Source organism: Harmonia axyridis, chromosome X (genome assembly GCF_914767665.1).
Source record: "Harmonia axyridis chromosome X, icHarAxyr1.1, whole genome shotgun sequence".
NCBI classification, from domain to species: Eukaryota; Metazoa; Arthropoda; class Insecta; order Coleoptera; family Coccinellidae; genus Harmonia; species Harmonia axyridis.
The window spans coordinates 15415228-15427648 of record NC_059508.1 but is presented as its reverse complement, the minus strand read 5'-3'; the positions used below and the strand labels follow the sequence as shown (position 1 = coordinate 15427648).

General features: G+C 31.3%; 2 protein-coding genes across 2 annotated transcripts; one reads left to right on the top strand and one right to left on the bottom strand.

Moving 5' to 3' along the window:
- The first annotated feature begins 2981 nt into the window (after nucleotides 1–2981).
- On the top strand, nucleotides 2982–5984 carry LOC123686502 (nuclear receptor subfamily 2 group C member 1-like). The gene is made up of 6 exons (XM_045626689.1): nucleotides 2982–3256; nucleotides 3312–3527; nucleotides 3579–3767; nucleotides 3824–4208; nucleotides 4707–5099; nucleotides 5157–5984. The coding sequence occupies exons 1-6, from the start codon at nucleotides 3241–3243 to the stop codon at nucleotides 5332–5334; spliced, it is 1377 nt and encodes a 458-aa protein (XP_045482645.1). The 5' UTR covers nucleotides 2982–3240; the 3' UTR covers nucleotides 5335–5984.
- Nucleotides 5985–6441: 457 nt separating this feature from the next.
- LOC123686500 lies at nucleotides 6442–12377 on the bottom strand. The gene is made up of 3 exons (XM_045626687.1): nucleotides 11323–12377; nucleotides 11018–11266; nucleotides 6442–10687 (listed from the first exon to the last, which is right to left on the bottom strand). Exons 1-3 carry the CDS (start codon nucleotides 12079–12081, stop codon nucleotides 6569–6571), a joined length of 5127 nt encoding a protein of 1708 aa, XP_045482643.1. The 5' UTR covers nucleotides 12082–12377; the 3' UTR covers nucleotides 6442–6568.
- Between the last annotated feature and the right edge of the window lie 44 nt (nucleotides 12378–12421).

Here is a 12421-nt window from a genome sequence, read left to right as displayed (position 1 = left end):
TCAGTTGACGTCACAGAAGAGCTGTCGGGGGGCAACCAAAGATGTTTCAGAAAGATTTTAGTAGGGACTTGAATTGAATTTGAAATCTCCAAGCTGAATACCTATATTATGTAATCAGTTTCTTCCCAAAGCTGATATATTGGTAATAAATTAGCTAAATTGAAAAAAAGGTATGATCAATTTTCATTTGCGAATCTATGGTTGAATATTTCTATGAAAATATTTAGTTACCAAAATATCCGCTTAGAAGCGATCACAAAGCCGTTGTATATTACTCACTACATTATAACCTTTAGTTTTAAATAGCGAAAGTTTCGCAACTTGAAGGTTTGATTTCCAGCTCAACAGTTTTCGACAGCGGTAATAATGGTTATACGACAACTGCTCAAATGGGTATCATTCCATCGTAATTTTTTTCAAGTCCGGTTTCTTCTTTTGCGCCAAGTTATACAAATAATAAATATCATTAGAGAATTTATTTTTCTATTCGATGTCATGCTCTATCACCACCATCTTCACCTGGGGTGGGGACATCCTTCATGGTGACATAATTCTTTCTGAATTAAAATTAATTAGTCTCCCCCGTATACGCATTAAAATTATTCTTTTGATGAAAACTTTTCAGCCAACCCCAAATTTTTCACATTTCGAAATTTTGGTCGCATCCAAGAAGAAGCGACCGCAGCGCCAACTTTTCAGTTCATTTTGTCCAATTTTTGCGGAAAAAGGCTGAACTAACGCAAGAATCGCCTACTGAATTGAAGCCTTGAAAATTTCATGGGTCTAGACCTAGGAAATTTCTCGATTTTTTTTAAACTGGTTTTTGAGGTGGATTTCGATATTATTAATTTAGGAATATGCGGACATGAAGTTTTTTTTTTAATTGAATTGGATTATCGATTTTCCACTAAAATTGGAATGTCTGGCTATGTTTCGAAATACATAGTGAAAAGTGACCAAATTAAAGTAGAAAAATTTATCCTAAAATTTGAGAATTGCTAGAATCAGACTCCAATTTCTGAGGATCACAATGAATGAAAATCATACTATTATTAATGGAATACAAAAACGTGAAAAATATATGAGGAAAAAATAAATAACTCCACCAGTTCAAAAAATTCGAGAAATTTCCTAGGTCTAGACCCATGAAATTTTCAAGGCTTGAATTTAGTAGGCGATTCTTGCGTTAGTTCAGGCTTTTTCCGCAAAAGTTGGACAAAATGAACTGAAAATTTGTCGCTGTGATCGCTTGTCCTCGGATGCGAAAAAAATTCATAATGGGGGCTGGCCGATAAGTTTTCATTTTAAGAATAATCTAAACTATACAGGGACGCCATTTAATTTTTTGATTAATAGTAATCATGTATATAATTGAATAATTTTATGAATTAAGTTATTGTATTCTGAAATAATAGGTTTCATTTGGATTAATGACGAAATGGATAATTTAACAATCGATGATTTTTTGGAACTACAAATTGAAAAAGGAAGAAATTTTTTGGATAATAATATATTTCCTCTTCAAAATAAATACAATGATATGCTCAAAGATTTTGAAAAATATGGAAAATTATTACTTAAATCAAACAAATCTAATAATTATGGACCCGTCATAAAATTTATTAATTCAGCAAATTTTATAGAGCGCTTCGGGACCCACAAAGAAAATAGCTGTCCTAATATTGACAATAATGATGTTAAAAAAAATGAAACAGCAAATTCTTTGTTAGTCAAAGTGAAAAAAGAGAAGCTGTCAATTTCTAGTAATGCCTCAGTTCAATCAATTAGAGATCTTCGCTAATTGAAGCTAAAAGTTATAATGTAATGAGTAAATACATTGGAAGAGCGATCGATAGTGCCCTCTAGGAAGAGTAGCTCGAACCGGTTATAGTGAGGCGATTCCGATCAAAGGATTCTTTACGTGTTGGGCCGCGAAAATAATTAGTTCAGTTAGATACGGATAGATGGCTAATGGCCAAATACTCAAGTGATTAATTCTAAATATCTCGAAATTGAGCTCTTTTGGAAGCAAACAGATTTGTTTTACAAATTTTCTTTTGAATTTTGTTTAATTTATTGGACTTTGTAGTAAGTTATAAAATAAGGCTGGGTTCAAAATTTTCTGAGAATCGTATATTAGAAGTTTCAAAACTGTTTTTATATTTTCAAAAAATTTGATATATGAGATATTAATCATCATATTTTGTTCAAATCTTGTGTCAATAATCATGAAGCATCAAAAAATGAGTTATATCAAAATTTTCAGCCCTAGCACACTTTGATTAAAAAAAAAATATATTTTTGAAAAATATCGTCAAGTGCCCAAGTAATGAATAAATATCTCATCACTTTGAAATAGAACATAGTATTTGTTAACATTTTTCAATCAAATATCAGCTTGACGTTTGAATTAAGTGAAGAATATCACAATTAACATATCTTATATGAAAACCGTACAATTTTTAGAAGACCACTGCTGAGACATTCTCTCTTCAAATGAAATATTGTACGGAACTTTCGGTTTTCGATTTATTTAGGCCCCAAATTCACGTTACCAATCAAGTCTTCGGTGTTGCTGAAAGTTCAAAATATCGGTAGTAAGAAATTTCCAGTATTCGAAGATTAGAAATAACATATTTCATTTATGGTTAGAATATATCGTATCAGAATTGCGATAAGAAGGTTCATTCAAATTTCAGCGAATATCGTACCACTAGAAGATTATAAAACGTTCTTTCATAAAATTCTTAATATGAAATTATTATTTGGCAACTAAATAAATTCATAGATATATTGAACCATAGATTATCACAGATTTTCCATACTTCATCGAAGCAGGACAACAACGTAAAAAATGAAATTTTGATAGATTTTTTTTTATATAATGTATGGTATTTGTAGACATTTTTCCAATCCAAATTCTTTATAAGCGATACTACATTAATTTCTGTTCAAGTAAAATTTTAAATAAAACGTTGTGTTTTGTGTACTTGTCTTCTCATAGATACGATAGATCAACCTGGTTCAGGTGTTTTTACGTAGTTCTATGGTGATATGCCTAAAGTTCATGAACCTTGGTAATGTTAAACAATCAAACACATTATTTATAAATCGAAAAAAAGGTCAAGTTATCGATTGAATAATTACATTTTCATATAAAAAACACCTATCTAGAATTTGTATTTTGAAACATTGAAGGTAAAGGCTGCAACTTGAACATTACAAATCTGGAGCACCAGTATGGACATGGAACAAAGTGAGTAATTAATCTTGAAAAGACTTGTAATATAACGAGTATTATTAATTTTTAGTCGAATTATGCGTTGTTTGTGGAGACAGAGCCTCGGGCCGTCACTATGGAGCAATTAGTTGTGAAGGATGTAAGGGTTTTTTCAAAAGGTCAATCAGAAAACAACTTGGATATCAGTGCAGAGGGAATAAAAATTGTGAGGTGACTAAACATCACAGAAATAGGTGCCAATATTGCCGATTACAGAAGTGTTTATCTTGTGGAATGAGGAGCGATTGTAATATTTAATTGATATTGATTAATTCTCTACTAAATACAATGTTTTTAGCTGTTCAACACGAACGAAAACCAATTATTGATAAGAAGGAATATAATCATTCACTGAATAATTTCAGTACCAATCAATCAAATCAAAAAATATTTATAAAAAAAGATTTAACTTTTGAGAGTCCTAATTATCTAGCATCCAATTTTACCCCTTGTGAAATTGGGTTTCAGTTTCTACAGAAACGAATAGGTAGTGGTTCTATTAACAAGTTAACTAAATTGTACTAATGTGTGTTTAATTTTTAGCCAGTGCCACTAATGACTTATCATTTAATCTATCTCCTAGTCAGCCTAGTAATGATGACGAGCTGTCTTCAGATAGCACTAATAATGGAAATGAGGAAACAGGTGCTGCCATAATGGCAGCAAGAGAAAAACAGATGATTTCAAAAGCCTTAGAATCTATGGCTAGACTGCAATATTTAGATAGTGATTTATCTTCTTCACATGATGATAGATGCCAGGATTACGAGGGTCCTATATTATTAGAACAGAACGTTGCCTTCAATTTACAGATACCTGGAACAGTGCCTTCTTATCTTAATATTCATTATATTTGTGAAACTGGTTCCAGACTTCTATTTTTGTCAGTTCATTGGGCGAAAAGTATTCCAGCATTTCAAATTTTAAGGTAATCATTATTTGAGTTGAAAAAAACATGTTTTCTTCTTTAAATTGAATTTTTATGTAAATATTTCTGGACATATTCAAAACACATGTTCATTGAATATTTACCCAAACACCGAAAGGTATCATTGAGATTTTGAATATATATATATATATATATATATATATATATATATATATATATATATATATATATATATATATATATATATATATTTTGATCATGTTATTTACCTGCTTTTTAATAGTCAATAGTATTTTCTTTATTTGGAAGTTAAAAACCTGACACTTCCAAATAAAGAAAATACTATATATATATATATATATATATATATATATATATATATATATATATACATATATATATATATATTCAATATTATGAGTTTGCTTTATTGATCATTTGTGAATTCTGAAGGAAAGTTAAGAAGAGTTTATGGTTGACATTATTGATTGCTCCATATTCAATTTAATTTTTTGCTGAATCCGATTTTTTTTCCAGTTCAGAGGTCCAAATATCTCTTCTGAAAAATTGTTGGGGTGAGCTCTTTATCCTTGGATTGGCACAATGTTCACACATGTTATCGTTAGCTACGATATTATCTGCATTAATAAGTCATTTACATGCTTCAATTGCTCAAGACAAAATGCCAGCAAACAAAGTGAAACAAGTAACAGATCACATTCTTAAACTTCAAGACTATGTTAGTGCAATGAGTAAATTAAATGTAAATGACCATGAATATGCATATTTGAAGATAATAAGTTTATTTTCACCGGATCAACCAGAGTTGCTCTTGAAGAAGCAATTGGAGAATCTCCAAGAAAAAGCATGTTTAGCTTTCAAAAATCATATGGCTACCAGTTACCCTGACGATAACAATAGGTTCATAAGGTAGGTTGAAACTTATTTATCTTTAGTATATCATAATACAATTATGATCTTCCTTAGGCTTATTTTGAGACTTTCACCACTAAGAGGTCTTGATTCTTCCATAATAGAGGAACTATTTTTCTCAAGCTTGCTTGGACAAGTACAAATCAATAGTGTGATACCTTATATGTTGAAAATGGGATGCACTACTTCAGGAAATGGAAGTGGACAGGTTAAATCTGAAGACATAGATTGATAAGATTCTTATTTGCAAGTTTGCACTTTGGTTAATTCGAAACGATATACTTTTTATTGGTGAATGGTGAAATTATTTATTTTAAGTTTGAACGCATTTTAAGGGTGCATTTTTACAGTTCAACATTCAGCATTTAATGTGTGCAAGACAGATTACCAATTGAAAAGAACTGAAACCCTATTTCAAGTAATGCTTGGATATTTTAGAATATCCAGTTGTACAAAATTATTAAGTGATAATTATAAACTCAAAATGGTCATCCTAGAGATTTCTATGCATAAAAACATCGATAAATTTTTTTATTGAATTTTTTGTTCATTTCGAAGAATAGGCTTGTTAAAAGCTGGGCACCCTTATATAAAATTCCATCAATAGTAAATTTGTGACACTTGACAAATGAGAGGTTGTTGAAAGTTTTTTAATCAAGTCCCATCTTTGCACAATCGAATAGATTGATACTAAAAATGTTTAAATACCAAAGTGTTTGCTGGCTTTAGATCAGAATGATTTTTCAAGTGCAATTCCTCAAGAATGTAGAAACTACTTAATATTTTTAGAATTGAATTTTATACACAATCTTATAGTTCTTAAGTAATTTATTTTTATATATAAATGTGTGAGGCTAGTTCCATTAAATATATTTAAATCCACCGATATTCTCAATTGTACAAATGGATTTCAGAGTTTTAATGTAGTAAAGCTAAAATGTTAGCAATTATTTTTAAATTCTGATAATTTACTGAATGGATTTACTCCTTGAAATTTTTTTTCCATTCAAAAGAAAAACGTTTTTATCATAAGAAGAGTATGTTGTTCAAAAACTAATTGATATCACCTATCTGATAATGGCTTTTCAATTTATTTTGATCCTTCATCAGTATTTTAGAAAATATGGCTTTACACCCAACCGAAAATTTTTATTGAATAATAGAAAGTAACAATAAAAGCAAAAGTGTTTTTGAGAATTTTTATGTTACTAAGAGTGTTAATAATTTCCAAAAACTGAAACGTTTTCTGTTTTTCTCAGGAAAAATTATCGATTTCTATAAAAGATGGCTACAAACTGTCCCATAAATATAAAGTGAAAGAGGTGATTAAAAAAAAACATTGATACGGAAGAATTTATTCTATATTTATTCTAGGAAGGAACATCGATTCAAATAATAAAAAAAACTTAAACAACAATTTCAGAGTGAGACACACTAAAAAGACAATTAACTAACTACATAGAATTTTAAATTTGAACTATACCATTCTTTATGAATGCATCATAATAAAGCTGGAAAGTATCATCATTCTCATTATAAACATGAATAATAACTGGATCATCATAAATGATTTCAATGTATTTAGTTTTTCCAGCTAATGACTGAATATGCTTCAACAACACATTTTCTTGATCAGTCTGTAATAATTTGTAATCAATTATAGCATCAACAAATCTCACCGGGAATTCTAGCCATTCTGATTTTATGGTTTTGAGATTAGAAAACTTAACAACTTCAAAATTACCATAATCAACATAGATCACTGAAACATATCCACATTCTAGTGCATCTACTCGAGTAATTTTTGCCCTATACCATTGGTTATCCTCTTCAAACAAACACAAACAAGGCTGTCCAATTTCTGCCTTACTCAAAGGTTCCACATCTTCAATGTTATCTCTGATCGATTTGGTTAAAGTTTCAAATTCTGTTTCTGTGGAGTTTTCATCAGGATGATAAAAGGATATCGTTTTATAATCGTAAACAGAAATTATATCCCTTTCCATAGTAGCTTTTGTCAATTCTGCATAATTAAAGCGCTTCGGAACAACTTCATCTGCAATCAAGTCGCCATGTTCTTCCTCTCCTTCAGATTCAAGAATAGCATTCTCTTCCACCTGTTCAGAATCTTCTGCATCTTCTTGTTCTGAAGAGTCTTTTTCTATTTCTTCTTCCTCACTTGTTTCTTCATCGGTTGGATCAATGGGCATCTCCTCCATATTCTCTTCTAATTTTCTGATTTGTTCTACATCTGACATAAAATCTGAGGGAATGATTTCACAAGATTCATCACTTTCTTTTGACTGTGACTCTGAATAGTTTTGGACAATTTCATTGGTAACTTCAATATTTTCATTTTTAGTAACAATTTTTGGCATGTTTACCAACCTATACAGATTTGGACACAATGCAACCAGTCTATCACTTAAACAAACACCTTTCGTATCATAAACATCAGCTAAGGGTATTGCATCACTCAGACTACTTCTCATTACAATTTTTCCATATGGAGGTGCTGTGCTGAGGAGAGTCTCAATTTCAGAAAGAGTCCATCCTTTATTTTTTGAGTGAATATCGTATAATTTTATTTTAGAGACCATGATTGGTATTTTGGGGTACATTATTTTATTACGCAGATCATTTATTTCAACAATATGATCACTACCAAAATCAACCATCATTATTTTAGCTGTTTTTTTATTAATCACAGATAAAACAACCCCTCGGTACCAAAATCCTTCACTACGAACTGTCACCATCTGATCCTCCCTCAGTACAAAAGGAGAAAATGGTATATTATCGAAATGCTTCGTTATCTTCTGCTGCATATCCTCGTAACTTTTTTGCAATTCTTCCTCTCGAATGTAGAGATATCCTTCATTTTCTGCACATGTAACATAAGCAAAAAATTCTCTCCTAGTGAATTTGGAAGGTGATAACCAATGTTTGACATCAATGAACTTTACTTCCCCTATTTTGGGAATAACTGTTGCTTCTGAGTCAGTTGTTTCAGTATCAGACGACTTATGATCACATTCATCACATGTGGTAGTAGTTGATTCTGAATCCGGTTCACTGCCAGTAGTGGTTTCTTCTTTATCAGGGAGACTGGGTTCTGGGGGTACTGCATTGGGGACCCAAAAAGCTAACCCAGCTTCGACAACTTTCTTATCAATAGAAATGTACTTACGATATGAAGGCTCTAAGGCACTTCCTTGTATAATTTTAGAATACCAAATAGTTACAGGCATAGACGATTTCGATTCATCATCAGCAATTTTCTTTATAAAAATGTCTTGATGTTTTTTAAACAACATTTGGAACCATTCAACAGATAAATTACTCCATTTGTTACTATCACCAGCTGGCTTAATATTTACTAAGTGGCATCTAAAGACAGTGTTGGGAAAATTTTTCATAAAGTAAGGTTGGATGATTCTTAGTTTTTCAGTACCAACCCATAAATATCCAGGTTTGTCTAGAAAATGTACACAGTGTTCATTTCCATCTATCACACGTATTATGCCCCGATAATACATCTTATCAGATTCATCGAATATCACAGCTTTATCATTGACCTTCCAATTTCTTTCTTGAGGATGGTGCTTCAATGATTTATAATGAATTTGCATTTCTTCATGCAGTTTTTCAGCACTTGCTTTTTTGGAAACGAACGAGACAAAAAATGAATCTGGATTTTCGAAATGTATGATTTCTACCTGCTGTATGGGACCACGCATTTCAGTATCACAATCTTCATCATCTGTATCATCTTTGAAAAATAAGAAATTATTCTCTTCTTTTTTTTCATATTCTTCGTTGTGAAGCCATATTTTTGTATCTGTTAATTTTCCTGAGGATAAAGCGAAATTGTTCTCCACTAGTTCTGCATTTAGATTCACATCAAACGTTTCTTCAGGTTTAAATAAAACTACTTCTAAAGGATCATTGTGACTCACTAATATCTTCATTTTTACATTTCTCTTTAAAAAACTCTCAAAGAATTGTCTAATAGCGACTTCATCAGTTATAGTCCAGTCATTATTAGTTAGAGGAGCAACATCAGCCAACTTAGCACAAACAACAAAGCATTCTGATTTCTTGAAACCTTCAAAAAGTTTTCTTATATCTTTCCACAGTACATTTATATATTCTCCAATATCCACTAAATATACATTGACAATTCTTTTCTTGGTGATAACTTCTAAAATCTTTGCCCTGTGCCATTCACCAAAATATTTAGTGCGATAATTTACAACAACATAGCTATTTTTAATTGGAAGATGAATATCACATTGAGTCTTACTGTAGTAACCAGTCATTTGTTTGATCAAATTGTTGAATGATTTTTCATAATTTGATTTTTGAATGTATATATGCCATGGATCAAACACATATCTTAGAAAAACATCATATGAATTGTTTACTATGTAAACATCGCTATTATCATGTATTTTGTTCGAATTGAGGTTTTCTTTCATAGGCTCAGGGATTTTGGTACCTTTTCTCAAAGCATCACAGCCAAATATAAGTAATTCAGTAACTGAACATGAGCCTCCTATCGAAGTGTTTATATTTAGAACAACTGTTCTGATATTGTTCGAAAATTCTTTAGTTTCCATATCTAATTCTTTATTAATATCTAGGAACTTTGCCAGTTCTAGATGTGTATCTTTAGGCCATTGGAAATGAGAAGGATTGTCCAGTCTACACTCATAAGCAAATGGTTTTTTACTAGCAAGACTTGAAGATATATATATCAATTCATCCTTAGTGACAATCGATGAATATCCAAAATCTATAAACTTCGCCTTATATTTTTCCCCAATTTTTTCCATGACTCTTACTCGACACCACTTGTTTTTATCGCCAATTCCTTTTGCTAAGTAAAGTTCTTTCATATGCACTTCTCCCACCCCTAATAGCATTGTACTAATGTGATTTCTTATTTCTTGCTCCATTTGTTTGAATCTGTTATCATTTTCTTTGAGCTGAACATAAAACGAGTCCAAAGAATTTATGTGTGTTACATACACTGCTTGTCTTCTAAAGAAATCATTATCTCTCACTTCATAATTTTGCCTAGACCTTGAATTATTAGAGATTTCAGTGTTAATTGAACTTTTGGATCGAGAAGATTGAGCTTCTATTTCAATCTTGGCTTGCTTCATTTCTTCTTCTTGGTACTCCTTTGGCACTTCGTCAGTGTTAATCAATTCAAAAGTGACTGTGTCCGGAATTTCAAGCATGACATATTTCTCTAAATCCTTAACAGTATCATCAATAACTAATTTGGGTTTTTCAACAGTTTCACTTGAAATGAGAATTGTCGGCAAGTTTTCCATATCTTTGAGTTTATACAACAACATTTTCATGTTGTACTTGACAGTCTTACGTTCTTCTACATAATTTATCAATTTATCTATGGTTTGAATATTTGAATTGATAGTTTCAGTCAAACCCGCCAGGCAGAAATGGCTGTCTTGCATCTGTTTTGCTTGTTGGTACAAATTTTTTTCCATAAAATAAAGCTGAGCATGAATGTCTGCGAATTGTTGAGCAATTTCAATCTCCAGGTCAGACATCTTGAAAGAAAAATTGTTATTAAAATATTTAGTTTAGGGTCAATTAACTTATGAAGAACTCGGTCATTTAAAATATGAATTGTTTATATTAGTTGAATGGAATTAGTTACATTTCCACATGAACAAAGCATACCGTGCTTCGAAAAATCTAAACTTAAGTTGCTGGGGATGGTCTGAAATGAAAGTGGAAATTTTGAAAACAGAGAGCCAAAATTTGTGTCATCCCAAAAGTGATCACAATGTTTTCACTACCTTCAGTAGATTCAAAAGCAGAAATGAAAATAACTGTACGAACATAAATTTGAAGGAATAGAGATTAAAATAACTTACCATATTAGTTTGTTCCATTTTTGAAACCTTCCAAGAAGAAACCAATAGTTGTTGCTTCTTTATTTTGGCGTTTTCATAAGCATTTTTCAGTGCAACTTCTTCCTCATCATTGAGACGACTTAGATAACTTCGAGAATGACCTTCATGCTTCTCCAGAATGCAGTAACAACAACAATTTACACCACAATCATTACAAAATAATTCTTCATCAATAGAATGATCTGGACATCTTTGAAGTACTAAAGGGGCCTTCAATATATTTAATTTAATGTAAATGAGTTAGTTAAACTAATTAGGCAACTTACATTTTGTAACAGAACTCTTTTGTGAGACTGCAACTGTTTGCCACTCTTATGAAGGGCATCATCACAATTTTCACAGTATACTCCACGACATTCTGTACATGAAATTGTTCCTGAATTCATACAACTTGTGAAACCACATTTTTCATTGGTGTGTGAAGTAATAGCCAACTTTTTATTTTCCGAACTTGTTCGATTTTTAGAATCTGATGTTAGTACAATATTTGGAAAATCCATTACAGCTTTATTGAATCTAGAACATGTTATTTGCCCTAGAATGTAATGATTATATTCATAGAAGTGATTTTTGTCAAATTCGGTATTCAAACATATTGTGCATTGTACGTGATTTTTGGTTTGTATGCTTTTCTTGATACACTCTTCACATATTGTATGTTTACATGGTAAAATTCGTGGAACTTTTCCAGTTAGAGAATTACTGTTTATGATATAATTGTAAGGAAGTTTGCAGTTAGGACAAACATAATTCTTAAACTTGGTAGATTCAGTTAGACGAAGCGAAGATGACTCTGAAGAACCTGAATTGGATCTTGATAAACGATAATTTCCCTTAGGCTGCCGTCCTTCTTTATCATGCCATTTTGAGGCCTGCGTAGTCCTTTTAGTTTGATATTCAGGATCCCTAGGAAATCTCCTTTCAAAGGAGGGTGGATTCCGATAACCCTGATTATTTCTCGATTCATAAGATGGGCCAGCTTCAAATTGCCCACGTCTATTCCTATTCTTGAACATTGAATCCATTTTTCCTCGATATTCACAACATAATAATCAGTTAGCAACTAGTACTTGCAAATTTCAAAACAATAATACATGAAAATATTCTAGGCGAAGTATTCCACAAGTAATTGAGACTAGGAACGAAAATAAATTTTAAGAAGCGTATAGACTTTGCATCAACATTTATTTGATCTTATCATTTTCGAAATTTCATAAAAACAACGCTTTTTCAACGTACACTTCTTAACGAGAAATAAGGGAGGTGGAATAATGGAATAAGCATTGAGCATGAGCATTGACAATCGACATCAATTATTGAGCACTGAGCAGTGTTACCAATGATGCTGCACTGATAATCTGAAAT